The sequence below is a fragment of the Saccopteryx bilineata genome, chromosome 1, assembly GCF_036850765.1.
Source record: "Saccopteryx bilineata isolate mSacBil1 chromosome 1, mSacBil1_pri_phased_curated, whole genome shotgun sequence".
NCBI classification, from domain to species: domain Eukaryota; kingdom Metazoa; phylum Chordata; class Mammalia; order Chiroptera; family Emballonuridae; genus Saccopteryx; species Saccopteryx bilineata.
This window is the reverse complement of record NC_089490.1, coordinates 389990244-390018109: the sequence shown is the minus strand read 5'-3', so window position 1 is coordinate 390018109 and position 27866 is coordinate 389990244. Positions and strand designations below refer to the sequence as shown.

The window sequence follows — 27866 nt, the reverse complement described above, 5'->3', positions numbered from 1 at the left end:
GGGAGTTAATGCTTCCAGCTCCTTCCCCCCTTCTCTCTCTCTAAAATGAAAAAAAAAATTAAAAAAAAAAATAAATAAATAAAACAAAAAGCTGGGGTTGTCATCTCACACTATCCCAACTCTTCTCATTTGCAGTTGTTTTATCATTAATTAGCTGAGGCACATAGCCCATTTGGGAGGTCAGACCCATCACCTGTCACGTTTTATAGAGTTAGAATCAGAGATACAGAAAACAGGGACTCATCTAAGCCCCAACAGAAAGTGGGTGTTGAAACTGGTTTCAGAAGCACATACTGCAGGGTACACGCCCTTGTGAGAGCCAAGGCCAAGATCCACTACTCAGGTACCATTTGCCAAGCGGCTAGAAGCCTCAGGCCAAAGGTGGAACGTCTACAGGCATCTTGGGGAGGCAGTTTCACCCTCCCACCATCCTCAGGGGGTAATACTACCACCTGAAATCACCCTCATTCATTCTCTTCAGGCCTTTTTCATTTTATGAGCAGACTTATCTGCATAAAGAACGCGTCAGTGGTTCCTCCCGGATTTAGAAACACAATTTCGCTATTTTTAAAGCTACCATTTAGAAATCCGCGCACACGTACTCACACTTTTCTGGAATTGTGTGTGTTGGGGTGTGTGTGTATACGGGGTGGGTAGGAAGAGTACGTGCCGGAGAGAACAGCGTGACCCTGGGCTTCCCAGAGCCCCGCGCTATTCTCCTGGGGGCGTACTCCTCTGAGCGCGCCCGGGACTCTCCAACCCCGAGCGAATTTGCTCCTCCGAGCGCCCTGGGCTGACGCCTCTCTCGTTTGCCAGGCGGAGGAGGGCACGGCCTCCGGGTTACCGGCCCAGGAGCAAGCAGGAGGGGAGAGGAGGCCGAGCAGGTGGCGATTAGGTCAGCCTCGGAACATTCTTGGACCGCTCCAGTGGATATAAATAACAGACGGCAGGCTCCGAAAAATGCCCGGGTGGGGGTAAGGGCGTGAGGAAGAAAGGATTTATTTAGGGTGGGGTGGCATCCTGGTAATCTGGAAAAATCTACTAAAGCTGGTGACCGACAAAGGCAAGGGATTTAGTGTGAATGGTGGCACAAAATCTGGGACTAAGAACACGGAGAGGGAGGAGCTTATTTTTTTGCCCCACCCCCACCGCGTGTCGGTCCCAGGCTTCAGAACTGGCTCAGATTGGCAGGCAGGGCAGTGCATTGAAAGGGCACGGCTTTGGAGTCTTGCCCCTGCCCCACTACAGCTTGTGTGCAAGCCGCTGAAGGTATCTGCATTGTACAATGGAAATTCTAACGCTTACAAGGGGATTGTGAGCCACGTCGGAGCTCACTTCTAAGAAATCTCTGGCCTGCAAAAAATGTAAGGCAGTGTCACCCCCAGGCTCCCTCCAAAGGCTGTCCTGCGGGCCCGATCCCTTCCCGCTGCCACGGGTCTTCCAGACTCTGCAAAAGCCGGAGAGGGGCAAAGCTGAAATCGTACTCCCTGCAGCGGCGCCGCCGTGGGGAGTCAGCCCTGGAGCTTCTCACGCGGGAGCCGCGCCCCACGGCCCGTGCCCCGGGAGCCGCGATCCCCTCAGCCCCTGCGCCCGTCGATGGACAGAGGGGTTGGGGCCGCGGCAGCGAGGAGAGGGCGGGGCCGGGGGCTGGGCTTCCCGGGGGAGGGCCCCGCGCGCTCCGGGAGGCGGCGGTCGGGGCCTGGGAGCGTCAGGACTCGGTCCGGAGCGTGGCCGTACCCCAACTCACCGAGGCGCGCTGGGAGGACGCGGTGAGTGCTGCCGGGTAGGGACCGCGGGGAGGCGGCGGCGGGAGCGCCGGCTGGAGCCCGCCCTCTCCTCCCTTCCATTCCTGAAGTTTGCAATGGGACCGACTCCTGCTCCTGGAACCCCCGGCCACCCGGCTCTGTGCAAGGACGTAAAAAGCTGCCGCCGAACCGACGGGGTGTCTCATCGGCGTCGCGCACCGAGCATTTTCCCAGGCCGGCAGAGGACAGGGGGACTTCGGGACTAGAGGGCCACACAGTCTCCTGGAGCCGTTTAAGGGCCCCAAATACCCCTGGGGCCCCAGAAAGGGCCTTCGCTCCCTGCCGAGCCATTGCCCTCTGCAAAGAGCCCCAGTTCATGGGGCCGCTGCCCGGGCCACTATCGGGAGTCCACCGCGGGACCCCCTCCCCTCCGCAGTAATCAGCCGGCCCCACCCCCGCCGAGACCGAGTTCAACAAGTTTGGCTAAGAAGTCCTAGAACCTCCATTGCTAGGCCTGGCCAGGCAGCTCCGCATGGGCTTGGTGGGCCCCGAGTTATGCAGCGCTCGGCGGGCAAGAGGGGCCGGTCAAAGGGCGCCATCCATGGGGTTGAGACCAGAGCCTGGCAGCCCCTGGGCTCCGAGGATTGGTGTGGAGGCTCCGGGTTTGGAGTGCGTCATCAGAGAGCAGGCACCTCGGCCGGCAGGTCGGGTTTCCAAAAGTGCCCCTTTGTTATGCCCCTCCCTGGCCCTGCCTCCTCCCCTTTCTCTGCGCCACCCCCTCCCCCAGCCTCCTGGACTACCGTTTGCAACCGCTGGAGCCTAGGTGTCCCTCTCTGGACCAGTCTACCAACCCCCTCCTGTGCCTTCTAATCCTAGGGCTGCCGGCCCACCGGGGGTGTGGGGTGTGGTGGGGGGGTGGGGGTGCTGCTGAAAGAAGAGGCCCTTGGGCACAGCCTGTGACTCAGGATTGGATGGATGGGCAGGGCAGGAGGGCAGGCTCCGTCCCAAGGGCTTTCCCCCAGCTTGGGGAAAGCTGGGGGCTGGTCTGGGCAGGGGTTACCTACCTGTGTCAGGTAGGCATAGTGGGTTCTTCCCTGAACCTCAGGATTTCCTTTCTTGGCCCAGGCAGCTATGTGGAAACCTTGCCAAGCCCCAGTCAGCTTCTCTGGGCACAGTAGGTGCTGACTCCTTAGGCTTGGAAGCTTTCATTATCTGCTTTTTGAGATCTTGCCTGTGACAGAGTGTGTTCTGGAGACTGATCTGGGTCTCTGCTGAGGTCAGGAGGTATAGGGTGCTGGCCCTCCTTAACAGGGCCCGGGTGCAAGGCCCATCCCTACAGCTAGATCAAGCTCGGACTGTGGGGCCTGGCTGTGCCTGGGGCTTGGGCTTGTGTTTGCTCTGGGAGGCCGGAGGGAGCAGTGCCAGCCCTGCACACACAGCTTGCTCTGTTCTGGGGCCAGAAAGAGGGAATGGGTGGGGGGCAGCTCTCCTGGGAGCTGGGAGCACGGAGGCTGGAGCAGGCAAGGGGCCCAGGCCCCTGGATGCCTGATGGGACAGCACTGCAGGCCTGTGATTTACAGCTGTAGCTCCGGTTCTCTCCATCTGGTTGGCAAGTCCTTTCTGGACAAGTGGGACAGACTCAAGAGGAAGCAAGGTGAAGCGCTGAGCACCCTGGTGGGGCTAGCTGCTTTGCTTTGTGCCGAGGCACCTACGTTGCAGGTCTGAGTTCTCCTGTTAGCTTGGGGTGAAGCCCACTTAGGCCAACCTTTCTCACCCCTGCTGTAGCCAGCAGTTTCCTGGTCTTCAGGGAGATGGCACTTTTTTCATTCAACTACTAACTCTGGTGCCTGGAGAAACTCAAATTGGACCCTCAGGAACTCTCTGTCAATGACTGCAGACAGATCCTGTCCTGTCAGTCACAACTCAGTGGGATTTATACCCTGACTGAGGGGTCTAGGAGTTCTGGGAATGGGGACAGCGAATGGGGCTGTGTGTAAGTGTGGATAAGATGCCTCTGTCTGAGTTTTACAGAATGGGTAGAGGTTCACTAGTTTGGAGGGGAGCACTGCGGTGAAGCCCTACTTTGGGGAAAATAGGCACATTCGCCTGACCTGTGGTGGTGCAGTGGATAAAGCGTTGACCTGGAAATGCTGAGGTCGCCGGTTCGAAACCCTGGGCTTGCCTAGTCAAGGCACATATGGGAGTTGATGCTTCCAGCTCCTCCCCCCTTCTCTCTCTCTGTCTCTCTCTCCTCTCTCTCACTCTCTGTCTCTCTCTCTCCTCTCTAAAAATGAATAAATTAAAAAAATAATAAAATAAAATAAAAATAATGAATCTTAAAGAATGATAAAAGCTATGAAATTTACCTATCAAACTTGAGTAAAGAAAACTTTAAAAGAAAATAGGCACATTCTCTCCTCATTGGGTCTGATGAAGTCCCCTGGGCTTGCTCAGAGGAAGAAGCGATTTCCTTCTAGGGGCTTGAGCTGCTGCTGCAGACAGCTGAGAACCTGCGCAGAGGCAGAAAGGGAGTGGCCATGTGCCACTGTGACCTCCAGCCCCTGGGGTGGTGTCGTGGGATTGGAATCCACCTTGGCTCTGTGATTCTGGAGAATACCCCTATAACGGGCCGGCCACCTGTCTGACTCCCTCATGCTGCCCCTGACTCTGGGCTTTTTGAGGGTGGGGCTGAGTTGCTCATTTCCCACAGAGCCCAGTGGGACCTCAGATGCTGTGGAACAGAATGAGTGTCCCTTGTGACTGTCAGGCCCCATACATTGCTATTTGTTGTTAGGCTTGAATGTTACACCCACCCTGGCACAGAAGCAGACCAGGAGGCAGACTTTCCACCTTAGGAGGGAGCTGAGGTTCCCTTAGGAGGGGACAGGAAAATGCACTTGTTCAAGCTTCTTGGCTAAGATAGGACTCAGGCCTCTTGGCTCTGTCCTCAGCACACGGAGCTACTGGGGTGTGGCTGGATACCCTCTGACTTAGCTGGGTCTGCAAAAGGGTCTCCTTATTGTTCAAGGAAAGGCAACAGGGCCCTGGCTTGGGCAGGCATCCTCTCATCTGCAGCAGGGGAGTGGGGCCCTCTGCCCACCACCCACCCCCGCCTGCCATCTAATCCCCAGCTGGATCGTGTGACCTGCCTGGCATTCTCCTGGCTGGAATCTGGCAGTTCTGACAGCAGTTACTATATTGGGGGAGCCGGGCACCGCCCTGGACGCTCTAGGTCCCCGCCCTTACCCCCTGCTTTGCTCTCATTAGTTTCAAGGCAGAGTCACAGTGGCAACTTTGAGAGTTGGACAACCAGGTCCCTGAAGTGATTTCTAGGCTCCAGGTACATGGGGTGCATTGTGTGTGTGTTATGTTGGGTGGAAGGGCAGACCCAGGGCAAGAGAAGGAGCTTTGAAACTGCCATCCTCGCCCCTACCCTGGCCCGTTCTAGGGACTTCCAGACCCCTGTCTGCTAAGTCCTAGCTCCAACAGCTCCTTGGGTGGTGGAGATGGCAGCGGGAGGCAAAGCCCAGGGATAGGAGAGGGTTGTTTCCTATCTCCCAAAACACATCCAGCTTCTCTGCTTTCCTCTGCACTCCATAGCCCCAATTCGCCACCATTCCGTGCTGCGGGGACACCATGGCTCCAGAGGAAGATGCTGGAGGGGAGGCCCTAGAGGGCAGTTTCTGGGAGGTGAGCAGCTGGGTCCCAGGTTTGGGGGCAGCACTGAAATGCCCACCCTTCCCTGGGCCCAGCCACCTGTCCAGGGGTGTTGTCTAGCTGTCAGCACCAGCCCTTGAGGGGGCTTCTCCCCTGGCCACACCGCCCTTTCCATATACGCCCCAGGCTGGCAACTACAGGCGGACGGTGCAGCGGGTGGAAGACGGGCATCGGCTGTGTGGGGACCTCGTCAGCTGCTTCCAGGAGCGCGCCCGCATTGAGAAGGCCTACGCCCAGCAGCTGGCCGACTGGGCCCGGAAGTGGAGGGGCACCGTGGAGAAGGGTGAGCCAGCATTTGGGCCTAGCATGGAGCAGAGGGCCACCGATGTAGGGTGGTCGGGCAGGGCAGCTTCTTTTTGCACCTCTGGAAAAGCTGAGGCTTCCACGTCTGCCTTCCCTTTAAAGGGAAGGTCCTCCTGGTAATTCTCATGGTCGTGCTGTTAGAGTGTGCAAAGTACAGTCATGAGTTATTTTGATATTTCTAACAACCTTACGACAGAGATAGTCCTGAGCTACACATTTTCTAGAGGACACTCTGGATGTTCAGAGAAGCTAAGTGACCTGCCTGAAGCCAAGCCACACAGCGAGGAAGGACTTAAGCTTGAGCCAGGCCTTCTGATTTGGGATCTTTCTACCCTAACAAGCTGCCTTCCTTGGGAGACACTGGTTCCTCCTTCTGAGGCAACAGAGTGTGGTGGTTTATGCCACAGACCTGGGCTTGAATCTCAGTTCCACTTGTAGCTGTAATACTTTGGGCAATTAACTTCACTTCTCTGGGCCGCTATTTTTTCCACTTGTTAAATGTTGATTGTGACACTGCCTTCATGGTGGTGGATGAGGCAAGGATTCAGTGAGATCCGGTATGTCAAGACACAGAGCAGGTATTCAGTAAGCAGCAGCTGACATCGTTGTTTATCTTTGCGTTCCTGCTCTGCGCTTGGCACGTGGAACAGCACTCAATGAGAGGGGGTGGGCATGTTTCTGGTGACGCCCATGGCCTGGCCCAAGTCCCATCCCTCCTTGCAGGCCCCCAGTATGGCACGCTGGAGAAGGCCTGGCATGCCTTCTTCACGGCGGCCGAGAGGCTGAGTGCACTGCACCTGGAGGTGCGGGAGAAGCTGCACGGACAGGACAGTGAGCGGGTGCGTGCCTGGCAGCGGGGGGCCTTCCACCGGCCAGTGTTGGGTGGCTTCCGAGAGAGCCGTGCTGCTGAGGACAGCTTCCGCAAGGCCCAGAAGCCCTGGCTAAAGAGGCTGAAGGAGGTGAGCCTGGGAGGGATGTGCAGCAGAGGCACGCCCCTTCCTAAGTCCGTGGGCCGGGGCACGGTGTGCAGGGTCCAGAGCTGTCCCTGTGTGTGCCAGGTTGAAGCTTCCAAGAAGAGCTACCATGGAGCCCGAAAGGAGGAGAAGACAGCCCAGACTCGGGAGAGCCATGCGAAAGCAGACAGTGCAGTCTCCCAGGAGCAGCTACGGAAGCTGCAGGAGCGGGTGGACCGCTGCACCAAGGAGGCAGAGAAGGTACCGGCTTGGGACCGGCTGGCCCAGCTCAGGGCTTCCTGAATGCCTTCCCCAGTCCCCAGCACTTCCTGCGCTCATCCTCACCTGCCACTCTCTCTCCAGATTTCCATTTAAAGAAGGAACCTGGGAAAAGGTGCTTCTTTTCTTAGGGAAAGAAATGGTACAAGGTCAGGTACTGGGATGGTTTGAGCAGTTGAGATCTTCCCAGCTCCGTTCCTTTCCCAGTGTACCTCCTGGGACAACTTCTCATGTCGTGTGCACTGCCAGAGTGCCCTTTTCTCCAGCTCTGCTATCCAAACCCTCCCACCTCCTCCATGAAGCCTTTTCTGATTTCTCCCACACTTCATCAGCGGACCTCATCTCACTCCACACTCTACACTCTCCATTTCATCTTAACTCTCACTTTTAGTCTTCATTCACCAGCCTCTGTAAGCTGCTGTGCCCGAATGTCACCTCTCTTGTTAGGTTGCTGGGGTCCTAAGGGCAGGAGCCGTGTCTTGTGACTGGTTGCCCCTGGTGCCCAGCCCAGGGTCTAGCCCATGGCAGGTACTGAGTAAATACTAGCGGCACCCTGAGCGGAAGAAGGTCTCGTGCTAAAGTCCCCTCCTCTCCCACTCAGACGAAAACCCAGTATGAGCAGACCCTGGCAGAGCTGCATCGCTATACCCCACGCTACATGGAGGACATGGAGCAGGCCTTCGAGACCTGCCAGACCGCTGAGCGCCAGCGGCTTCTCTTCTTCAAGGATATGCTGCTGACCTTACACCAGCACCTCGACCTCTCCAGCAGTGAGAGGTATGGCCTGCGGGGTGGGTGCGGGGATCTGGGAGTAAGGCTGGGTCTTTTCTCTCTCCCCTGGGCTCTGGCTGGTCTAAAGGAGATTGGGGAAGGGGCTGCAGGAGCCCGGGGTTTCCTAGTTTGAGGGTGATGCCTCGGGCCACAGGTTCCACGAGCTCCACAGAGATCTGCATCAGGGTATCGAGGCAGCCAGTGACGAAGAGGACCTGCGCTGGTGGCGCAGTACCCACGGGCCAGGCATGGCCATGAACTGGCCACAGTTTGAGGTACGTGTTCCAGGTGGGGCTGGGAGGTGGGGTGGGCTCCCACTGGGCTCAGCCTGGACCTCAGGAAGGAGGCTAGAACTTGAGATGAAGTAGGTGAAGGTGGTTTGGATGGTTCTGGCTGCCACCACAGCCTGCAGCCCAGCCTGACCCTAAGCACTGTCCCAACAGGAGTGGTCCTTGGACACACAGAGGACAATCAGCCGGAAGGAGAAGGGTGGCCGGAGCCCTGATGAGGTTACTCTGACCAGCATCGTGCCCACAAGAGATGGCGCTGTGCTCCCACCTCAGTCCCCGGGGTCCCCAGGGTGAGAGCCAGGAGCCTGGTTATACAGCTCTGGTCCTGCCCTCCTTTCCTTCATTCCCTTCATACCTGAAGTGGGTTGAACGTGGGTGCCATGGACCTTACGGCCGTCTTAGTGGCTGTGATGCCAGTTTTTATGGTGGTTTAGATTTGCCAAGTGTTTGCCACATTCCTTCGCATCCACTGCTCACTTCAGCACTGGGTGGCAGGAGGAGCGCCCGAGCCCACCGGAATGTGCGGCAGAGGTCAGACTAGACTCTTCCAGTTCTTTCCCCCCTGCCTTTCCCAGGGTTCCGCCAGGGGGTGGGTTCCAGGCTGTCTGGATCAAGGAGTTCCTTGTGCCCTGAGCCTGTGCCCCTTCTGCCTCCCCCTTCCTAGCAGTGGGCAGGATGAGGAATGGTCAGATGAGGAGAGCCCCCGAAAGGCTGCCACTGGGGTGCGGGTGCGGGCACTCTATGACTACGCTGGCCAGGAAGCTGATGAGCTGAGCTTCCGAGCAGGTACTGTGGACTCCTTTCCTGTTTATTTCCAGGCTTCAGCTCTCCCTCCCCCATTCACTGTCCTGAACAGGGGTGTGGAAAAGGAAAGCCAGACACCTACTTCTAAAGGGCTAGTCTCTGACTCTTAAGGTTGCTTTGGGTCCAGTCTGCAGGACTCCGAGCCCTCACCTGCCTTTCAAAACCACCAACTGGGGCCTGATTGCTTCATTCGGGGTCTGTGGTGGGGTGGCTTGCTGACTTTGACCTCCCTCTGCCTGAGCCATGTCTCTTTCACTAGCTGGATTCTCTGGGTTACTGCCTGCTCCCCCTTAGTCCCTGACCCAATTGCAGGAACAGGGCCTGGCCAGGGCAATTGGCAATGACTAATCCCCCTTCCCCCAGGGGAGGAGCTGCTGAAGATGAGTGAGGAGGATGAGCAGGGCTGGTGCCAGGGCCAGCTGCAGAGTGGCCGCATTGGCCTGTACCCAGCCAATTACGTGGAGTGTGTGGGGGCCTGACCGCTCTGACAGCCCTTCTGCAATGTTTCTTCATCTTGAGCCGAGCCCAGCTTCTGGACAGCCGGACCTGAGCGCCCTGAACCATTGTGCCGCAGCTGTCCCTCTGTTCCTTGAGGAGAAAGAAAGTCCTGGGAGCCAGGGAGGGGAGGGGCAGTGCCTAGGAAGGGAAGGGCCAACCGAATCTAGGCTGAGGGTAAGATGAGGTCAGGAGGTGACAAAAGGGTTCAGGGGTACCTGGGCCTCCCCAGACATACTTTGGTCTTCCCAGGAGCTGTGGACCCAATTCCTGGTCTCTGTGTTTTGGGGTTCCTGGGCTGGGCTTGGGGTGAGTGTAGTTCTGGGCTAGCAACACTCTTTTGACTTGTTCTAGTGTGTATTAAACTTGGACGAAAAAAAAAGCATTGTCAGGCTTGTGTGCATCTTTTTTTTTTTTTTTTTTTTGTATTTTTCTGAAGCTGGAAACGGGGAGAGACAGTCAGACTCCCGCATGCGCCTGACCGGGATCCACCCGGCACGCCCACCAGGGGGCGATGCTCTGCCCCTCCGGGGGGCCGCTCTGCCACGACCAGAGCCACTCTAGCGCCTGGGGCAGAGGCCAAGGAGCCATCCCCAGCGCCGGGGCCATCTTTGCTCCAATGGAGCCTTGGCTGCGGGAGGGGAAGAGAGAGACAGAGAGGAAGGAGAGGGGGGTGGAGAAGCAAATGGGCGCTTCTCCTATGTGCCCTGGCCGGGAATCGAACCCGGGTCCCCCGCACGCCAGGCTGACGCTCTACCGCTGAGCCAACCGGCCAGGGCTGCATCTTTTTTTGATATTCCACTCTTGCCAGGCTGCAGAGGGCATCCAGAGAGGGGCTGAGGGGAAGGAAGTCCATGGGCGTCCAGTATGGGGCGGGGGATGGGCAAAGGTTTTCCAGATGCTACCTGCTCTGGAACCTCGGGACCCTAATCTTTGGTGGAAGAGACTGGAGATCAGGCTTGGTGTGAAGCGGCAGGCGGGAGCCCAGCCAGTGTGTCTCCCCTTGCCGGCCGGTGGGACCCTAAATGCTGGGTGGGACTATTAACCATTACTCATCTATCGTGAACCGGCCGAGCTAAGGCTGGATCGTCCGCCACGCCTTCTGGGAGGTGGCCTCCACCTTCCTGGGGCAGCACTCTAGCCGGGGGGGCCGGGCTGAGAGTCACAGCATCATCCTACCGGCGGATTGGCCCCGGCGTGGCGCGGCAGAGATTCGGACAATTGTGGAGGCGGGGCTGTGACGCGCCTGTTCCCGTCCTGCCGGCCGTTCATTGGTCCAGCTCGGGATGATTCGCCCCACCCCTCAGTGGCAAGGGGGCGGTGAGGCCGACCCGGCGCCCCGCCTTCCCGACCACGGATTGGCCCACGGCAGCGCCCGTCGGTCGCGCTGGCGTCTGGGAAGGAGAGAAAATGGCGTCCGAGCCGAGCAGGACTGAGATTCAGACCCTTTTTAAGCGGCTTCGGGCAGTTCCAACCAACAAGGTACGTGAGAGGGAGGCGCGCGGGGTCTGCCCCGGCCGAGGGGACTCTCCCGGCTCCCCTGGGGCTCGAGGGAGGGAGAAGGGAAGACCTGGACTGTTTTCCTGCGTGTCAGTGCCCGGACTCGACTCGGGGCCCCTGATCATTCTTTTATCGCCTCCTCCACGCAGGCCTGCTTCGACTGTGGCGCCAAGAACCCGAGTTGGGCCAGCATCACGTACGGTGTTTTCGTGTGCATCGACTGCTCTGGAGTGCACCGCTCCCTGGGTGTTCATCTCAGCTTCATCAGGTGGGTCTCCCGGCGGCTGCCTTGCTTCTCCCCGGCGGCCGGGTTTCTGTGCTCAGCAGGGCAGATGGCGATTTGGGCCGCCCTTAATTCGGTGTTCGGAACCTTCCGCTGGAATCCGGTGGCCTCGCACAGGAGGGAACCGACTGTGTCGACCCCTTGGCACATAGACAGTTCGTCCCCGCGTTTGGGTCAAAATTCCCTTCTTTCTTGGCGGTCAAACTCGACTCTCCGAGCGGGAGGAAGTTGGCTGTATTGACCTTGTTGCTGATGTATCCGTCGAGTGTGGAATGAGACCGTGGCCGTCCTTAAGAGGCAAGCCAAATCCAAGCCTAAGTGCCTGAGAATTCGACCTCCTTTCGACCTGGAAAATAATTAGTGTCCTTTTGACTACGTGAATGAAGAGCAAAGCTTTCAGGCACAGGGTAGAGGGGAGGAAACAGGGTGGTGGCTGAGTAAAGCTTCCTGGGCACCTGCTGCAGCCCTAGGCCAAATGACAGGAGCAGGTCTGCCAGGGGAGCAGCTCCTGTTTTCCGCTGGCGGTTGACACGCAGCCCTTGCACGCAGGTCCACAGAGTTGGATTCCAACTGGAGCTGGTTCCAGCTGAGGTGTATGCAGGTCGGCGGGAATGCCCACGCGGTAAAGCGCCTTCTCCCCGTCCTCCCCGCCCTCCCTCTTCTGCCTGGGTGCTAACTTTACAAAGACCTCGGAGGCCCTCGCAGTTTCTCTGTTCAAAGGGCTCTCTGGGCTATAGAATACTGTTCTCTAAACTTGGAAATTGGTCACTGTCCTCCTCAAAAGGGCTTCAGATTAAAACGAAACTGGACAAGTGTTTTTGGGGAAAGACCAAGGCAGCTGGGGATGGGCAGAGCGGGTGTGGCATGCTGTCCTCACGTAGGATTGAGTGAGGGCAGGGCTTCAGTCAGTCTTCTCACAGTATGGGAAGGCCATGTTTTCTGCAAGAATTTCTGAGAACCTCTACCTCTGAAAAACTGCTGGTGTCACTAGGATATATTATTCCATGTAAATAATAAGTGGGCTGTGATGGGGGTTCCTTCTTTTGCACTGGGGAGAATCACCTGTAGCCCTCTCTCCTCTCTTTACGCTCCAGACAGCTTTCTTCCGCCAACACGGATGCACAGCTAGTGATGCCAACACCAAATACAATAGCCGAGCTGCCCGGATGTACCGGGAAAAGATCCGGCAGCTGGGAAGTGCAGCCTTGGCTAGACATGGCACCGATGTAAGTGCCTGCCTGGTTCCTCTGACCGGGATAGCGCGGTGAGGGAATATTCAGAACCCTGTTTCAGAGGATGTCTTCTGCCTTCTAGCTTTGGATAGACAATACGAGTGGTGCACCCAGTCAGTCCCCGGAGAAGAAGGACTCCGATTTCTTCACGGAACACACTCAAGTGAGTGCCCACAAGGAATGGTTTCCATGGTGGTTCCTGACAGGTGGTTTATTCCCAAGGCCTTCTGTGACCACGGGCATGGATTCCATTCATCTTAGTATGATGTCTCAGACAGGGAATGTCTAGGGCTCACTGTTAGGTAGGCCTAGGTGTTTCCTCCTCCCAGGAGTAGTCATGCACTGTGTCCCTCCTTGGGAACGGACCCCTATGAAGTGGGGTGGTAGAGAGGAAGAGAAGCTTCTTGAAGGCTCAGGAGGTGTCAGGAGCCTCAAACAGCTTTTCCTGGATTTTTTCCCTGTGAGGAGGCACTGCGGTGTGGACAATGAAAGGAATCCTCCCAGCAGCCCGCCTGGGGAGGACGTTACCCTTCTGCTGGCACTGGGGCGGATGTTAGACTCTCGGTTTGTGTTCCAGCACCTCGGGCATTTCAGGGATGTGGCTAAGTCACTTAACCTGTTCAAACCCCACTCTGTACAGTAGGGGTGTGTCTACCTCACAGAGTTTGTTGTGATAATGTGTTTATTGTGAAAAGCTCTTAGACTTGTGTCTCACACATGGTAAGTGTTCAGTAGTTAGTCATTAAATTAGGGGAATAGGCTCTGGCTCTAAGTGACTAGTGGAGGTGGCTGCTAGTTGCCTACTTGTTTCTTCCATAGTGAATAGTAGTTACAGTATTACTTGCTTCTTTTCTCATGAGCTTGGAGTAGGGCCTTGTATCCACAGAGAACTTGTAGGTTCTTGGTGCTCCTTGCCAGCAGGAGTAGCTCATTGAGGCTTCTGTGATCTGGTCTCCTTTTAAGCCCTCTGCCTGGAATGCATCAGCCGCCGACCCAGCAGAGACCCAGCAGCCAGCCCCGTCCACAGAGAGCAGTGGATTGGCACGTGAGTTCGGCCCCGAGTCCAACCAGGTGCCCTCCTGGCAAAACCTTGGGGCTGGGAACGGGACCACCTGGTCAAGGGAATAGGAATAGGGGGGTCTCCTACATCTCTGGGTGGGCTGGGATTGGTTTTAATCCCTTGGAGGAAATGACGGGCATTCCTTTTGTCTATTGGTGGCCTCAGTTTGCTCAGAAAAGCCAGTGCCCCTACTCTCATCACTTACCTACAGGGGAGGCCACAGGAAGCTTTGAGCCTCACACCTAACTCCCACCATTGCATCCACAGAGCCGGAACATGGCCCCAACATGGACCTGCTTGGCACCTCACCCAAAGCTTCTCTGGGTCAGTGTGACAGCTGGCAGGTGTGGGGTGACTGGGAAGGGGTAGGCCTTGAGGCTCTTTCCAGATCTGCCGCTGCCTAGTCATGTGGACTGTGCCCCAGGAGACTGAGCATCTTAACTCACTAGTGGGACTGGAGTTGGATTCATGGCTGCAACATCACCTGCAAGGACTTTAGAGCCAGGCCCTTTGAACTGGTGATGAACCTGTGTGGGCTGGTGTGAGAGGCCTGGGTCGGCCTCTGGGTTCGGGCTGGTTCTAGCCGGAGTATGGGGAGGCTGGCATGAGACTGGACACCTGACCCTGAGGTCTGAGGCAAGGTTGGCCTTCTGGTCCATTTTATGGGATGCGGGAGACAGCTCTGAGCTGCTCATGGCTAGAGGTGAAATCATCCTGTCTTAGCCACTCCCTGGCCTTTCAGCTCTTTTCCACTCTTCTTAGTGTCCTGGTTCAGGGTGAACAGTCTGTTTGCTGACCTCGGTTTGTTTGTTTGACCCTTGGGGACTGGGGCAGGAAGCCAGCAGAATGACTGTCAAACTGACCCCATGAGAAGGCTGGCATGACTTGGTCTAAAACAAGGCTCCTTAGAGGCCTCCGGGAATAACTTTGGCCTGTGGGCTTGGGAACTACGTGGAAGCTCTGGGGTGGGTCCTTGTTAGCCACAGTCTGTTTCTCTCCAGAGTCCATGTATCTGTCACCTAAAGGGGCCCTTCCTGCCAGAGGTAACCAAGATCCACTTGGGGAGCCCGGTTTCTTGCATGCCAGCTCCCTGCTTTAGGAACTAAGGTTGATGTTTGGCATCTGCCCCCTGCCTAGCAGTCTTTATACTGGTTCAGGGACTTTGTCTCTGCTGCTTCAGGTCTAGTTCTTATCTCTGCTGAGAGTCAGTAATCTCCCCTAATCTTGTCTGTCTTTGGCTTGGACTTTCCTGATGCCATTGGTTGGAACTGGCGGTGGCAGCTTTGCCTTCCCTGCCTGAGGCTGTTCTTTTTAGAAGCTCTTGCCAGGAAACTGCATGGTGTGGACTGAGCTGCTGCCTCTGACCTCCCTTTGTCTCCACTCATGCTTTACCCTCTTTCTCACGCAGAAATGAAAACCTCCCTCATTGGCAAGAAGAAGCCAGCAGCAGCTAAGAAAGGGGTAGGTGGGGAGAGGCCGTATGGTAGAGTGTTTAGGAGCCAGAGTCAGACTGCCTGGGTTCACCCGTTGACCCTACCACTCCCTGGCTCTGTGACTTAGGCACAGGTACTCAACTTCTCATCACCTCATCTCTGCAGAGCTGTCAAGGTGCTATCCTCAGAGGGCTCGGGAGGAGCCGGGGATCATGACCATGGAGTGCTTGGGGCGTGCTGGGCCGGGACACGAGCTGCAGTTGTCAGGCCCTAAGGGTTGCGTGAGCCACCTCAGGCGCAGCTCTAGCAGAGCCCGTTCTCCCTCCAGACCGTGCTGACAGGGCTCCTGTTTTGAACCCTGAACTTTAAGAAGGAACCCTTTCCTATGGGTGTGCTAGAGTACCCACGCCTGTAGGGAGTGGAGGACATTGTGGTTGGCAAGGCTCTGATCACATGATTCTCCTACCAGCTGGGTGCCAAGAAAGGCCTCGGGGCTCAGAAGGTGAGCAGCCAGAGCTTCAGCGAGATTGAGCGGCAGGCCCAGGTGGCAGAGAAGCTCCGTGAGCAGCAGGCGGCTGATGCCAAGAAGCAGGCGGAGGAGTCCATGTGAGTGTTTGCCTGAGGGGCCCTGGCTCCTATGGGGTTGCGTGGGCAGGTAGGACAGGTCAGGGAGGGTGCTGGCCTCTTAACACGTTTGTTCCTTCCAAGGGTTGCCTCCATGCGCCTGGCCTACCAGGAACTCCAGATTGACCGTAAAAAGGAGGAGAAGAAGCTACAGAATCTGGAAGGGAAGAAGCGAGAGCAGGCAGAGAGGTTGGGCATGGGCTTGGTGTCCCGGAGGTGAGGCTCAGTCAGCTCTGGGGTGTGGCAGGGAAATGCCATTGTTCTCCTGGGAACCACTGCAGGTTCTTTCCAGCAGTTTGGGGTTCTAGGCAGTCTTCCTCTGAGGCCGACTAGATGGCTCTGCTTATTGTCTTGTCTTTTTTTTTCCTTACAGAGACAGAGAGAGTCAGAGAGAGGGATAGACAGGAACAGACAGGAATGGAGAGATGAGAAGCATCAATTATTAGTTTTTTGTTGCCACACCTTAGTTGTTCATTGATTGCTTTCTCATATGTGCCTTGACTGCAGGCCTTCAGCAGACCGAGTAACCCCTTGCTCGAGCCAGTGACCTTGAGTCCAACCTGGTGCGCTTCTGCTCAAACCAGATGAGCCTGTGCTCAAGCTGGCAACCTCGGGGTCTCAAACCTGGGTCCTCCGCATCCCAGTCTGACGCTCTATCCACTGCGCCACCGCCTGGTCAGGCTATTTATTGTCTTAAAGCACCTTACGCGATGCTTGGCACATAGTAGGTGCTATTTGTTGAATGAAACAGAGGATCAGGTGCTCTTCCAATAGATCCAAGAGACTGGGGGGTGGTTCTTAATGATAGTGCTGATGTCACTTTAAGTGGGAGGACAGTTCTTTATTTTCAAGACCTCTTTGAGAATCGCAGGGCTTTTAGCATCCCTGATCCCTGCCCACTGAATGCCAGTGGTGCTGTCAGACACAACACCTGGAAAGAACCCCAGATGTTCAGATGCCCTTTGCTTGGACAGTACGCTTCTTATTTCAGAATGTTGTGTTGATGTGGTTTTCTTAAAAACGGGCTGCAGACCAGTTCTCTTATGCATTTTGTTTGCTCTACACTAAGAGTTAATGTCTAGAGATTTCAGTAATACTAGATTTTTAATCTCTTAAAAACAGAAATATTTGATACCCCTGGGGCCAGCATCCTGGCTACAGTTAGCTGGTGCTGGGTGGTGGCCGCTCCTTTCGAGGGAGCAAGAGCTCTGCCATTGGCCTTGTATACTCAACATGAAAGGCCGATGTAGAAGGTATTGTTACCCCTTTTTACAGATGAAAAAATTGAGACTCAGCAATTAAGCAACTTGCCTGAAGACCACAAATCTAGTAATTGGCGCAAGTAGGTTTTGAACATAGAACTATTTGATTGGAAATTCAGTATATTTGGCCATCATTCTCTACTTTCCTGGAAGAAGATAGGTTGGGTATTTCTCCTTAATCGGGCAGAACAGTGCTAGAAGGGTTTCATCATTCCCTTAGTCTGTGTGCTGCCAGTGTAGCTCACAGCTAATCAGGGAAACATTTTAATCCCAAAAGAACTTCAGGTCTCTGCCGCTTGCCTGTTTTGGTCACAGGAATTACTGGGTATGAACAGTTTTTCAGTTGTTTTTTTTGTCCTTTTTTTCGTGCAAGAGAATCTTAAAGCCCTGTTACAAGATATTCACTTCTTGGGTTCTGCCAGCTAAAAGCTGTAGATATTTTTTTAATGAATTTATTTTAATGTAATTAATCCCTAAAATACCTGTGCAGAGCAGGACACAGGAGCAAAGTGAGGTATCAAGAGTGGGTACTGCCTGCCTGACTCAGTGGCTCCTCTCAGGTCTAGTGCACAGGGCCAGGCCCTGTGCTTGGAAGTGCTTTCCTCTTAAAAACACAGGTGGGCCTGATTGGGCAGTGGCATAGGGATAGAGCGTCAGTCTGGGATGCTGAGGACCCAGGTTGGAAACCCCAAGGTGACCAGCTTGAGCCCAAAGGTTGCTGGCTTGAGCAAGGAGTCACCAGCTCAGCTGGAGCCCCCTGGTCAAGGCACTTTTGAGAAAGTAATCAAAGAATAACTAAGGTGCCGCAACTATGAGTTGATGCTTCTTGTCTCTCTCCCTTCCTGTTTCTCTCTTTCTCTAAAAAACAAAGCAAAAAAACCCAGATGGGATCATTAAGAACTCATTCTTTGATGCCATTAGACTAATTTCCCTAGTTCTGGGTCATTTTTCTTTTCCTTTTTGTGTGTATGTATGTATTCATCTTGGTGAAGGAGGTGGCTCACAGTACAGCAAGTCTGTTAGCATTAGCACTTGGTGCCTGTTACTAAAATTATAACAGGCAAATGGTTGTGTGTCAAGGAAAGCAATCTGAGAAAGCAAAGCGAATGTGTAGACAGTTGCGGCGTCTCTCCAGTTCAGCACAGTTCTGAGCACTCCCTGCTGGGTCTGGCCCAGGCCTGTGCACAGGTTGAGGGAGAGGGCTGTGGGCAGTACCCAGGGAAGGAGAGCCCAGCTTTATGCCAGCAGCTGGGCACCTTCTTGGGCAGTGACACTAGTGCTCCCTACTGCTCTGATGACCGCTCTGCTTTCTCCACAGCTCTGTCTCGCACTCGGTGCTGTCTGAGATGCAGGTGATAGAGCAGGAGGCCCCGGCAAGTGCTAAATCCTCCCGCTCGCAGCTGGACTTGTTTGACGATGTTGGTACTTTCGCCTCTGGACCCCCAAAGTAAGCTGTTGTTGGGTGAAGATTTGACAGTCATGTCCCTCATCACGCTTTTCTGAACCCCTCTATTGTCTCCCTAGGTACAAGGACAACCCCTTTTCCTTGGGGGAAAGTTTCGGTTCCCGCTGGGATACAGATGCCACCTGGGGTATGGACAGAATGGAGGAGAAGGAGCCGGAAGTGACCATCTCAAGCATCCGGCCTATTTCAGAAAGGTGGAGTGGTCTCGGGCATACTGTCTGGTAGAACTTTCTATGATGGAAGGCTTCTATATCTGCACTGTTCTGTCTGGTAGCCACTGGCTACTAAGCCCTTAAAATGGGGTTATTGCAGCCTGGCCTGTGTTGGCACAGTGGATAAGGGTGTTGACCTGGAATGCTGAGGTTGCGGTTTAAGACCCTGGGCTTGCCCGGTCAAGGCACATACAAGAAGCAAGGTGATGCTTCTCGTTCCCCCCTCCACCCTATCCATATTCTCTCTCTCTCTCTCTCCCATCAGTAAATAAAATCTTTTTTAAAAATGTGGTTAGCACAACTGAGGAGCTATATTTCAGATTTCATTTAAATAAATGTAAATAGCGACATGTGGCTAGCGCTGGTTGACCAGCACTGCAAAAATGGGCGGTTTTTATAAAAAGGTTTGCCATCACTGGGCTAGTGGCTACCGTAGCAGACAGTGCAGGGGTTGGTCTTTGGTCTGAGCTGTGCTTATCATCTTTTGTCCAAGGTCCGTTTCCCTGGCAGGAGGGGTTTGATTTTATGCTGCAGTCCTGACCTCCTGAGGGTTATGTATCTCTGGCCCCACCTTATTTTTTTATTTTTATTTATTTTTTGTATTTTTCTGAAGCTGGAAACGGGGAGAGACAGACTCCCGCATGCGCCCGACCGGGATCCACCCGGCACGCCCACCAGGGGCGACGCTCTGCCTACCAGAGCCACTCCAGCGCCTGGGGCAGAGGCCAAGGAGCCATCCCCAGCACCCGGGCCATCTTTGCTCCAATGGAGCCTTGGCTGCGGGAGGGGAAGAGAGAGACAGAGAGGAAGGAGGGGGGGTGGAGAAGCAAATGGGCGCTTCTCCTATGTGCCCTAGCCGGGAATCGAACCTGGGTCCCCCGCACGCCAGGCCGACGCTCTACCGCTGAGCCAACCGGCCAGGGCCAATTTGTTTTTTAAAAACTTATACCATCTTGCCTGACCAGGTGGTGGCACAGTGAATAGAGCATTGGACTGGGATGCAGAGACTCAAGGTTTGAAACCCCAAGGTTGCCAGTTTGAGTGCAGGCTCACCCAGCTTGAGCACAGGGTCGCTGGTTTGAGCAAGGGGTCACTTGCTCTGCTGTAGCCCCCCAGTCCAGGCACATATGAGAAAGCAATCAATGTACAACAAAGGAGTCACAATGAAGAATTGATGCATCTTATATCTCTCCCTGCTTGTCTGTCCCTCTCTCTGTCTCTCTTTCTCTGTCTTTGTCTCACTAAAAAAAACTTATCCTGTCTTAACAAGGGCAATATGTTTACCTGATAAATTGTTTTAAAATCACCCATTTGTGAAACGGGAACATGAGTAGTGGTGTCACGGGGCTGCTGGAAGCGTTGTGTGAGGAGACTTGAAGACACCTGCGCAGCCCGTGCGTGTCAGTGCCGAGCAAGAGACTGGGCCCCGACTCACCACACTGCCGCTCCTGAGAGGACAAGGAGGTCTGTTAATAGTTATGCCAGGAGAGTAAGTGTAAACCCAGGCAAACCAAGACATGGTCGGTTGGTCACCCAAGCGTTATGCCAGTGGTAACCAGGGGTAGAGAAGCAGTAGTGACATTAGGACATCTAGACCTTGGTGGAGCTCTAGTGGTTGGGGCAGAAGCCAGGCCCCCACATTTCTATGCTGCCTAGTGGAGGTAACATGAGCTCTCTGTGCCTCGGCCTCAGTGTGGAGAAGGGGAGAGACTTTTTTTTTTTTTTTTTTTTTACAGGGACAGAGAGAGATAGACAGGGACAGACAGGAACGGAGAGAGACGAGAAGCATCAATCATCAGTTTTTCGTTGCGACATCTTAGTTGTTCATTGATTGCTTTCTCATATGTGCCTTGACCGCGGGCCTTCAGCAGACCGAGTAACCCCTTGCTCGAGCCAGCGACCTTGGGTCCAAGCTGGTGAGCTTTTGCTCAAACCAGATGAGCCCGCGCTCAAGCTGGCGACCTCGGGGTCTCGAACCTGGGTCTTCTGCATCCCAGTCCGATGCTCTATCCACTGCGCCACTGCCTGGTCAGGCAAGGGGAGGGACTCTTGCTGGGACAAGGGCCCCTGGGTCCCAGGCCAGTCAGGGAGGGCTTTGAAAAGCACCCCCAGATTTACCTCTGACAGTGAAGGGAAGGGTCAGAGATGTGTCGCACCCACCCCCAGAGTCACAAACCGGAGGGAAGTGGAGAGCCGGAGCTCAGGCCTCGAGTCCAGTGAAGCACGTCAGAAGTTTGCAGGAGCCAAAGCCATCTCGTCGGACATGTTCTTTGGGCGGGAGGTGGATACTGAGGTGAGTCGAGTTGTCCCCCCTGAGACTGGAAGCAGCAGGGAGACGCGGGACCTTCTTCCCTGCCAATAGTTGGGCTGTAGCATTGGGGTTGCTGCCCTGAGTTCTTGGGACATTGGCCAAAAGACCCCTAAGCCTTGCCTTTTCTTCCCCACAGTATGAAGCCAGGTCACGGCTACAGCAGCTCTCAGGCAGTAGTGCCATCAGCTCTTCAGACCTTTTTGGGGACGTGGATGGAGCGCATGGAGCAGGTAGGGCCCCAGAGGTGTGGCGGGTCTCAGGTGAGGCCTGTGTGCAGAGTTGGAGGGCCCAGTGGACGGGGCAGGGCTTCCTGCAGCCTCTGGTCATCTCTTTCCTTGCTTTTCCAGGTAGCGTATCTCTGGGCAATGTGCTCCCCACAGCTGACATTGCCCAGTTTAAGCAGGGAGTCAAGTCTGTGGCTGGGAAGATGGCTGTGCTGGCCAATGGTGTGATGAATTCTTTGCAGGTGAGGCTGGGGCGACTTGACCTGGGGGGGGGGGCGCAGAGTAATGCTTGGAGGTCTGCCTTCACCTCTTCCTGACACTGCCACTGGGAGCCTCTCGGCCAGAGAGAGCATTTTCGTACCAGGGCGGGTCTCTCCCTATGAGGACATCATGTCGGCACTGGTTTTCCCCCAGTCTTGTCACCTCTGCTGCTCTTCCTCCCTCCCCAGTGTCTGTGAGGTTGGGCAGGGCTTTCCCCTTGAGGTCTGGCCAGGACCCTTTCCCGAGTCACAAAACATGAAACAGTCTGTGCTATGGGGAGATTGGTGCCCCCGCCTGCCAGTCCCAGTCCTGCCTGGGGGGTGGGGATGTCGGGGAAGGGTGCGCATGCTCGGGACCTGCTGCGGGTTGGACATGCTGACTGTCTTCCCCCATTTCCAGGATCGCTATGGTTCCTACTGATCCAGGCTCCGTGGCTCAGGCATATGGTGGTGACATCAGCAAAAACCCCATGATTACCAGGCCAGGGCTGCTTGCCTTGTGGAAGCTGGGGAGGAATTGTTACTTACACGTGTGGTGTGAGAGTGGGGTGGCCTTTGAGGATTTGGTGAGGGCACGGGCGGTACCAGCGCTTGATCTCCGCCTGTCGATCGAGCCCTTTGTTCCTCACCCTCACACCCTCCCCCGTGTGCTAGATTCCGTCCCTCCAGTCCCGCTCCCGAGCTGCTGCTCACTGTCCTGCCACACCGGGAGTGAGGGGAGGGCTTCTCCTCAGGGTGGCTTCTTCTGGGCCTGGCTGTCCCCGAGCAGGGAGTGTGAAAAGGGTGAGGCTTTTTTGCTGGCGTTTGGCCGTCCTCTGGAACCAGCAGGGAGGTCTTGGAGGAGTTCTGCTGTGGGCCAGCCGTCATAGGCGGCTCTGGACTTGCTACTGCTTCTGCTCCAGTGGCCTCTTCCGGGCCCCAGGAGAGGGCAGAGGAGGGGAAGGACCTTCATCTGGGTCTCACTAAGGGCTAGAAACTTTCCCTGCTACCTAAAGGTTTCATTTGGGATCAGACTGGAGGCCTGAGTGATATGTCTTACCACCCATTTTTATAGTGGTCACTTGGAGGTTACTTTTTCTCCTGGGTGTCTCAGGGTCCTTACCATCCATGTGGACCACAGGACCCTCTGTCCACTCCTGAGACTGTCCTTTTCCCCCTGCTTGGTGGCCATGATGAGCCTCATCTGCCCTATGGTGTCCTGCTGTGGATTCCGTGACAGTGCTGGCTAAGGCAGCAGAGGGTACAAGGGTAGAAGCAGGCTCCTGGGACTCGGCCTTCTTCCTCTGTCATCCTGGGCGAGGGGGTCTGGACAGCACCCCGCCAGTAAGAGCTTGAGGTGTCTACGGAGCTGCAGGCCCCGCCACTGGGCCACGCACTGTCGTCGGTGCCATCTTCCCCTGCCCTGCTGGCAGTTGGGGCCACCCACCTGCTGTGGATTGAGGGTCGGGCTCCCAAACAACAGACCACTCTTCCCACCACCCCCTCCCCCAAAGGGACTTGACTTTCTTTCTGGACTGTTTGTATTGAAACATAGTGGTGTCAAATAAAGCCCTGATGGAGCCCCGGGCCCCTGCTGGTCGGAGTGAAGTGTTCTGAGTCCCACCTCCCTGCCCAGTGCCTTAGTCTCTGGGCTCCCACCAACACTGGTAGGGTGTCGGTGCCGAAGCTGAGGGCATGTGCTCCAGGGCCTCCAGCTTGTCTCTTCTCTGAAAGCCAAAGTCCCCTGGCTCCTCGGCCCTGTGCTGCCTCGAGGTCCAGTGCAGCCTCCACCTCACCACCCTGTTGCACGCGGAGGAAAGAGCTGGTATTAGTTGGTCCTCTTAACACCCTCTGAGCCATGTGGCTGTGGGCGGGCGAGCAGCCTCAGCAGCCTGTACCTCATCCCAGCAGTAGGCTTGACGGGTGTTTCTCAGTGGAGTTGAACAATAAAAGACACAGATCTTAGTGGAATCAATCCTTTTAAATCCAGGAAGAAAGGATGTGTGTGTGTCTATATGAACCTCATGGTTTGGCAGCCCTTCCCCTATAGGGGTTCTTGGAACATCTGTACTACCTTAGGGCTCCTTGAGGTGTAGCTCTAAACCACTGATCTGAAAGAGGGGTGTTAGGATGGGTGGAGGGCATCCCCACTTAGCCAGTGACTTCTACAGCATGGCTCTGGGACTCCCAGCTTTGGAATGGTCTGCAGCGTCCATAATCCAGATCCTGTGCCCCATCCCAACCTGGAGTTGAGTGATTTGCACTGTAAACAAACCCCAGGTGATTCTGAGGCACACCAGGATTTTTCCACCTGCTTTTAGCGGGAGGCTGGATGTGATTGTGGGCCTGGCACTGCAGGGCTCTGCGGGCTAGTTCCTGTAACTCCAGGGGTCTGGTCTGGGTACGGGTGAGCCCAGGAAAATGTGCCCGGTGGCGGTGACCGTTGGCTTTGCTTCAGAGGAGGCATCCTGCTCTGCTTGGCTCCCTGGGTGGGTTTCTGGAGGACCCCGGCCCAGTTCAAGGATGTCAAAGCCCACTTGTCCTTGCCTTCCTTCAGTCTTGGCTGGAAGCACATACTCCGCAGTCCTGTGTTCACAGCTACATCCCCGCTGCCCTAACCCCAAGCAGGTGCTGGGCAAATGTTTAATGAAGCTGGCTAGAAGGCTCTGCAGTGCTGACCCTTTGTGGCCAGGGTCTTTAACATTACAGGAACCTGGCCTTAACCCCTCTGAGCTTGTTTCCTGAAGGCCATTCCAGCTGTGAGTACCTCTGCTTTGAAAGGCCGCCATGTGCAAGACATAAACCCCTCTCTGCTCATTATCTGAGGCAGCTCTCCAGGCTGAGGGGTCCTCTGGCCCCTACCTCCCAGAAAAGCTGGGACTTGGCACCAAAAATCCAAACTCACCCCATCCCTTCACCCCCTCCTCAGTCTAGTGGGTTTATATTCACCACTTAGCAGACACAAGGGACTTTATTCATTTCACATTTAACTAATAGGAGCTTTTGAAAGTGAAATGGTCTTGCCCACCCTTCGTCCCTTCGTGGCTAGTGGCTATTTCTCCGGTAGAATGCTGCTGTCATGTCCTCCCATACCTGCATCACTGGCATCACCCCTGAGCATGCAAGGCCCTGCATAGCTATTCATGGACTGCCCCCTTCCTGGAGTTGCTATGAGATAGATGAACCTTATTTGGGGACTCTCAGAAAAAGGTGAAGGCCAATTCCCTTCTTGGTGGCCTCAGTTCAGTCTGCTGTCAGCCCAGGACCGACTAAAGCACAAGGGCTAACAGAGGAGGCTAACTTTGGATTCACTGCTTGGGGTGGTTGGTGCCAGAACCTGTTATAGGTCCTGAGTAGGGCTGCCATCTGGCCTTTTCGCCAGCAGAGGGCAGCATGGCACGGCGGGAGAGGAGTTGGGCAAGAGCATGACACGGTGCTGTAGGCAAGACCCTGTGGACTCCTCAAGTCTCAGACTCGTCTGTCTCTTCAGTGGAGCCATCGCTCTCTGCATCCACTTTGCGAGCGTGGTGGAGGGGCCTCCAGGAAAAGCCGGCCCGGTGAGGAGTCCGGGAAGGCAGGCCGCTGGCCTCTGGACTGGCAGTGGCCGAGTTGACCAGTTCTGGGATCTGGGCCAGCCTGAAGGAGGAGAGAAGCCCCGAGGGCAGCACGGGGCCTCCAGCCCAGAGACCAGGACCTCCACACTTCCTCTTGCATCTGGATGAAACCACAGGCTGTGTTCCCAGGGGACTCAAAGAGAGGGTGTCTCAGGCCTCTGCTGGCCCTGAGGCTCGTCCCTCCCTGTTGGGGGTGTTCTGGACAAGCAAGCACTGTGTGACCCCACGAGGGGCACTGCCATGTCTGACTGAGGCTTTTCCCCCACAAGGGGGCAGCATCCTCCCACTTGACACTTACAGTCGCTCCAGCTCCTCATCCATGGCTGGGTCGTGCAGCAGGTCTCCTTTGTCAGGCAGAGCTCCTAGGAGATAATTAGGGGGCACGAAGCTTAATCTGAAAGCCCTTCAACCAGGTTCTGGTCGGGCAGCCCCATGCCCAGCAGTGCCTGTGTGCCCTTCCCCTTCCTATCTGCTCGGGCTGATGTAAAAGACACGGGGAAGAGCTTGGAAGAGAAGTTGCAGAGGACTGCTGTCAGGACAGAGCCTGGGTACTGCTGGGTAAAGGTAATGTGTGTAACATTTAATATCCCCGCTGCCAGCCCTCCCCCCCCGACTTGGGGCAGAGACCACAGCTGAGGAGACATCCCCAAACCTCAGGGTCACTGCACATACCCAGTGATCCTCTTTCAAGGCTGATGGTAGTGAGCTGGTGTGGTGGTTTAGTCGTTTAGTCCTTCCTTGAGGCCCCCAGCATTGGGCCAAACAGGAGCCAGAGACCCAAGATAGGGCCCAGACTAACCATGAAGACCAGAAATCATCTAGACTTGTGCCCTAAATCAGGGTGACTCCACTTCAAAGACAATGGTCAAAAAATGGCTTAGGTCCTCCAGGGAAGGTCCCGAGGTGAGATGGGAAGACTGGATCCGGCGCAGACCGAACGCTCTGGCATGGCCAGAAGCCACCAGACGGAGAGCGGTCCCAGCTCCGCTCTGTCACACAGCTCCCTCAGCTGGTTCCCTCAGCTATAAGCTAAGAGAATCACTTCCTGGATAGTGGAGGAAGCTGAGAGGAGACAGTCTTGGGTGCTCCCTGGAGCTGTTAACAGTGGGAGGGGAGGTGGAGTGGAAGCTGCAGACTGAAAGCTCACCAGCTAATTGTTGAGGGAAAGAGCTCACTGGTGGTCAGAACCTAGACCTGGCAATCAACCATGCTGGTCTCTAGAAAGCCTCAATCTTAAAATTACCCACCTGGCTCTAGTTCAATTCCTGACTTTCCCAAAACCTTTTCAAATGATGCCTCCTGGTCCCTTTTGCTCTAAGTTAGTGGTTTTTAAACTGTGTCCCATGGAACCCTCTCATTTCGTGGTGGCGGTGGGGTGCCCTGATGACTAAGGGGCCGCCTGCAGCCAGGGGCACCGGGTCTCTGTTCACACCGGAGACGCAGGCGAGGGCAGACACCAGCCGCTCTTCCTGTCTCCCACTCCACCCAGCATGAGTGCTCCGTCAGAGCGGTTGACTGTCCTCCCTACAAGCCCTAGAAATAGTGAGGGCATGCGGTCAGTGCAGTCTGGGACCCCTCCTTGCCAGGGGCTGTGACTGGTGGACAGGAGGGAGGCGGCCAGTTACCGAGGGGGTGGGGGAAACCTAAGCACATCCCCAGCCGCCACCCTCCTGCTCTTCACTTCCGATGCCTGTCTGCTCCTTTCTGCTCTGCCCGCCGGTGACCTTGGCTACCAACCTCACTTGGTTGAGGGTTCCCCAGACCGGCGCATGCCCCAAGCACTGTCTCAGAACAAGTGGGCTGCCAGATGGCCTCCTGGCTGCGTGGGCCCTCAGTCAGTCCCGCCGGGGTGTGGGCTCCTGTGTACCCCAGAGCACTCGGGCAGGCTCGCTATCATGTGAGATCTAAAGCTTCTAGCCTAGTGTTGGCCTACCGTGGCTGACACTTAACAAATGTTCAAGTTCCTTCTCTTGAGCCCGTTCCCTCAGCGGCAGAAGGAAGGGGAATACGGTGAGTCTCTACTTTGAGACTCAGAAAGCTGGGATCCCTAGCACACCTGGTACCTCGAGGAGAGAGACGAATAAGAACCCCCCAAGCTCTGCTGGATGGCGACCTGGTGGCTGTTCCCCTAGGAGAGCAGTGGGTGTAGGAGGGGGCTTGGGGGGAGCACATGGAGAAAGCCAACCAGTGGGATGAAAGTGGACAGAGAAAACTGGGCCAGTGCAGGCCTCCCCCCATGTTTTGCTCCCTTTCAGATTAATCAGACTCTCTTCCCGCTGGGAAAAAGGCCTCCCCAGAGGCCTCCCCTTGACACAGGGGCCTCAGGTCCGTTTGGGATATTATCTCCAGAACCCCTGAGTCCTATGTCCAGAGCCCTGTGTCTGCTAGGCTGCTCTCTCGAACGGAACTGGGGTTCTGTGGGGAGGGGCTGGCACCCTCTGCCGTGCAGGGGCTTCGTGCTGGGGCAGGGCCGCGGGCGGGGAAGGCTGCCCCTCACCATGGGGGTGTGAGAGCCCTAAGAAGGCAGAGCCTTGAGTTGTGCACATCTGGTTCCTTGGGCCTCAGAGTCTGGCCCTGAGACGTGAAGGCGGAGACGGTGATGCCCCCTCCTCTGAGGCCAGTCTGCCGATAGAGGCCAGCCCTGCAGGCTTCGTGGTGCGTGGCTAGGAAAGGCTGGCCACAGCCAGCTCTGGCTTACCTAGGGCTTGGCTGATTCCATGATGCTTTGAGAGAGCCACAAGGAACCCATAGAAGGTGAGTCTCTGAACGTTGCTCAGGATCTCTTTGACAAGGGCTGGGGGTGGGCAGCTAGAAGAGACCACAGGCCAGATTCAAACATGTGCGAGTCTGAGTGTCACCCTTTCATCCACACCTTCAGGCTTAGGAGGGTGCCCCAAGCCAAGATGAAGGGACGACTGCCCCAGGCGCCCTGCCCTGGGGAGCATGGAAGATGTCCAGGAGCAAGAAGCACGCCTTCACTGTGAACATAAAGGCCTGGCATGTCCACCGACCGGTGCTTTCACTAGGGGGAGTGGGAGGGAGGGCAGAGG

The 27866-nt window shown here is 55.8% G+C and overlaps 3 protein-coding genes across 12 annotated transcripts in view; 2 read left to right on the top strand and 1 right to left on the bottom strand.

Moving 5' to 3' along the window:
* Positions 1–1249: 1249 nt before the first annotated feature.
* PACSIN3 (protein kinase C and casein kinase substrate in neurons 3) lies at positions 1250–9735 on the top strand. 5 transcript variants are annotated; one of them, XM_066251451.1, is made up of 11 exons: positions 1250–1269; positions 5013–5085; positions 5346–5435; positions 5589–5745; positions 6489–6724; positions 6824–6979; positions 7599–7774; positions 7923–8043; positions 8212–8348; positions 8723–8844; positions 9226–9735. In XM_066251451.1, exons 3-11 carry the CDS (start codon positions 5382–5384, stop codon positions 9339–9341), a joined length of 1275 nt encoding a protein of 424 aa, XP_066107548.1. In that variant the 5' UTR covers positions 1250–1269; positions 5013–5085; positions 5346–5381; the 3' UTR covers positions 9342–9735. The 5 variants fall into 5 exon arrangements, with proteins under 5 accessions (XP_066107548.1, XP_066107547.1, XP_066107549.1 ...); XM_066251450.1 differs by lacking the exon at positions 1250–1269 and adding an exon at positions 1346–1364; XM_066251452.1 differs by lacking the exon at positions 1250–1269 and adding an exon at positions 1640–1769 and having other exon boundaries at positions 8726–8844.
* A 952-nt stretch (positions 9736–10687) lies between these two features.
* Positions 10688–22790, top strand: ARFGAP2 (ADP ribosylation factor GTPase activating protein 2). 2 transcript variants are annotated; one of them, XM_066251440.1, is made up of 17 exons: positions 10688–10839; positions 11007–11125; positions 11690–11762; positions 12235–12366; positions 12455–12535; positions 13336–13417; positions 13700–13756; positions 14434–14475; positions 14841–14893; positions 15335–15471; positions 15574–15705; positions 18070–18198; positions 18276–18410; positions 20595–20721; positions 20876–20969; positions 21087–21205; positions 21624–22790. In XM_066251440.1, the coding sequence occupies exons 1-17, from the start codon at positions 10768–10770 to the stop codon at positions 21642–21644; spliced, it is 1605 nt and encodes a 534-aa protein (XP_066107537.1). In that variant the 5' UTR covers positions 10688–10767; the 3' UTR covers positions 21645–22790. The 2 variants fall into 2 exon arrangements, with proteins under 2 accessions (XP_066107537.1, XP_066107538.1); XM_066251441.1 differs by lacking the exon at positions 14434–14475.
* CSTPP1 (centriolar satellite-associated tubulin polyglutamylase complex regulator 1) overlaps positions 22027–27866 on the bottom strand; it is a 182693-nt gene continuing 176853 nt past the window's right edge. For 4 of the 5 annotated variants that reach the window (XM_066251447.1, XM_066251444.1, XM_066251446.1 and 1 more), the window contains 3 exons: positions 27515–27624; positions 25115–25178; positions 24590–24838 (listed from right to left, as the gene is read on the bottom strand). In XM_066251447.1, the coding sequence (XP_066107544.1) occupies positions 24664–24838; positions 25115–25178; positions 27515–27624 (349 nt within the window). In that variant the 3' untranslated portion in view covers positions 24590–24663. Of the gene's footprint in view, positions 23003–24589; positions 24839–25114; positions 25179–27514; positions 27625–27866 lie in introns of those variants that run through there. The other variant, XM_066251445.1, reaches the window with a different exon arrangement.

Bases quoted from the DNA above. Each gene is read 5' to 3' on its own strand.
- PACSIN3 (XM_066251451.1), top strand. From the start codon at position 5,382: ATGGCTCCAGAGGAAGATGCTGGAGGGGAGGCCCTAGAGGGCAGTTTC. The intron at 5,746-6,488 runs GTGAGCCAGCAT...CCCTCCTTGCAG, and splicing joins GAGGGGCACCGTGGAGAAGG to GCCCCCAGTATGGCACGCTG. The intron at 8,044-8,211 runs GTACGTGTTCCA...CTGTCCCAACAG, and splicing joins TGAACTGGCCACAGTTTGAG to GAGTGGTCCTTGGACACACA.
- ARFGAP2 (XM_066251440.1), top strand. From the start codon at position 10,768: ATGGCGTCCGAGCCGAGCAGGACTGAGATTCAGACCCTTTTTAAGCGG. The intron at 11,126-11,689 runs GTGGGTCTCCCG...CCTTGCACGCAG, and splicing joins GTTCATCTCAGCTTCATCAG to GTCCACAGAGTTGGATTCCA. The intron at 14,476-14,840 runs GTAACCAAGATC...TTTCTCACGCAG, and splicing joins AGGGGCCCTTCCTGCCAGAG to AAATGAAAACCTCCCTCATT.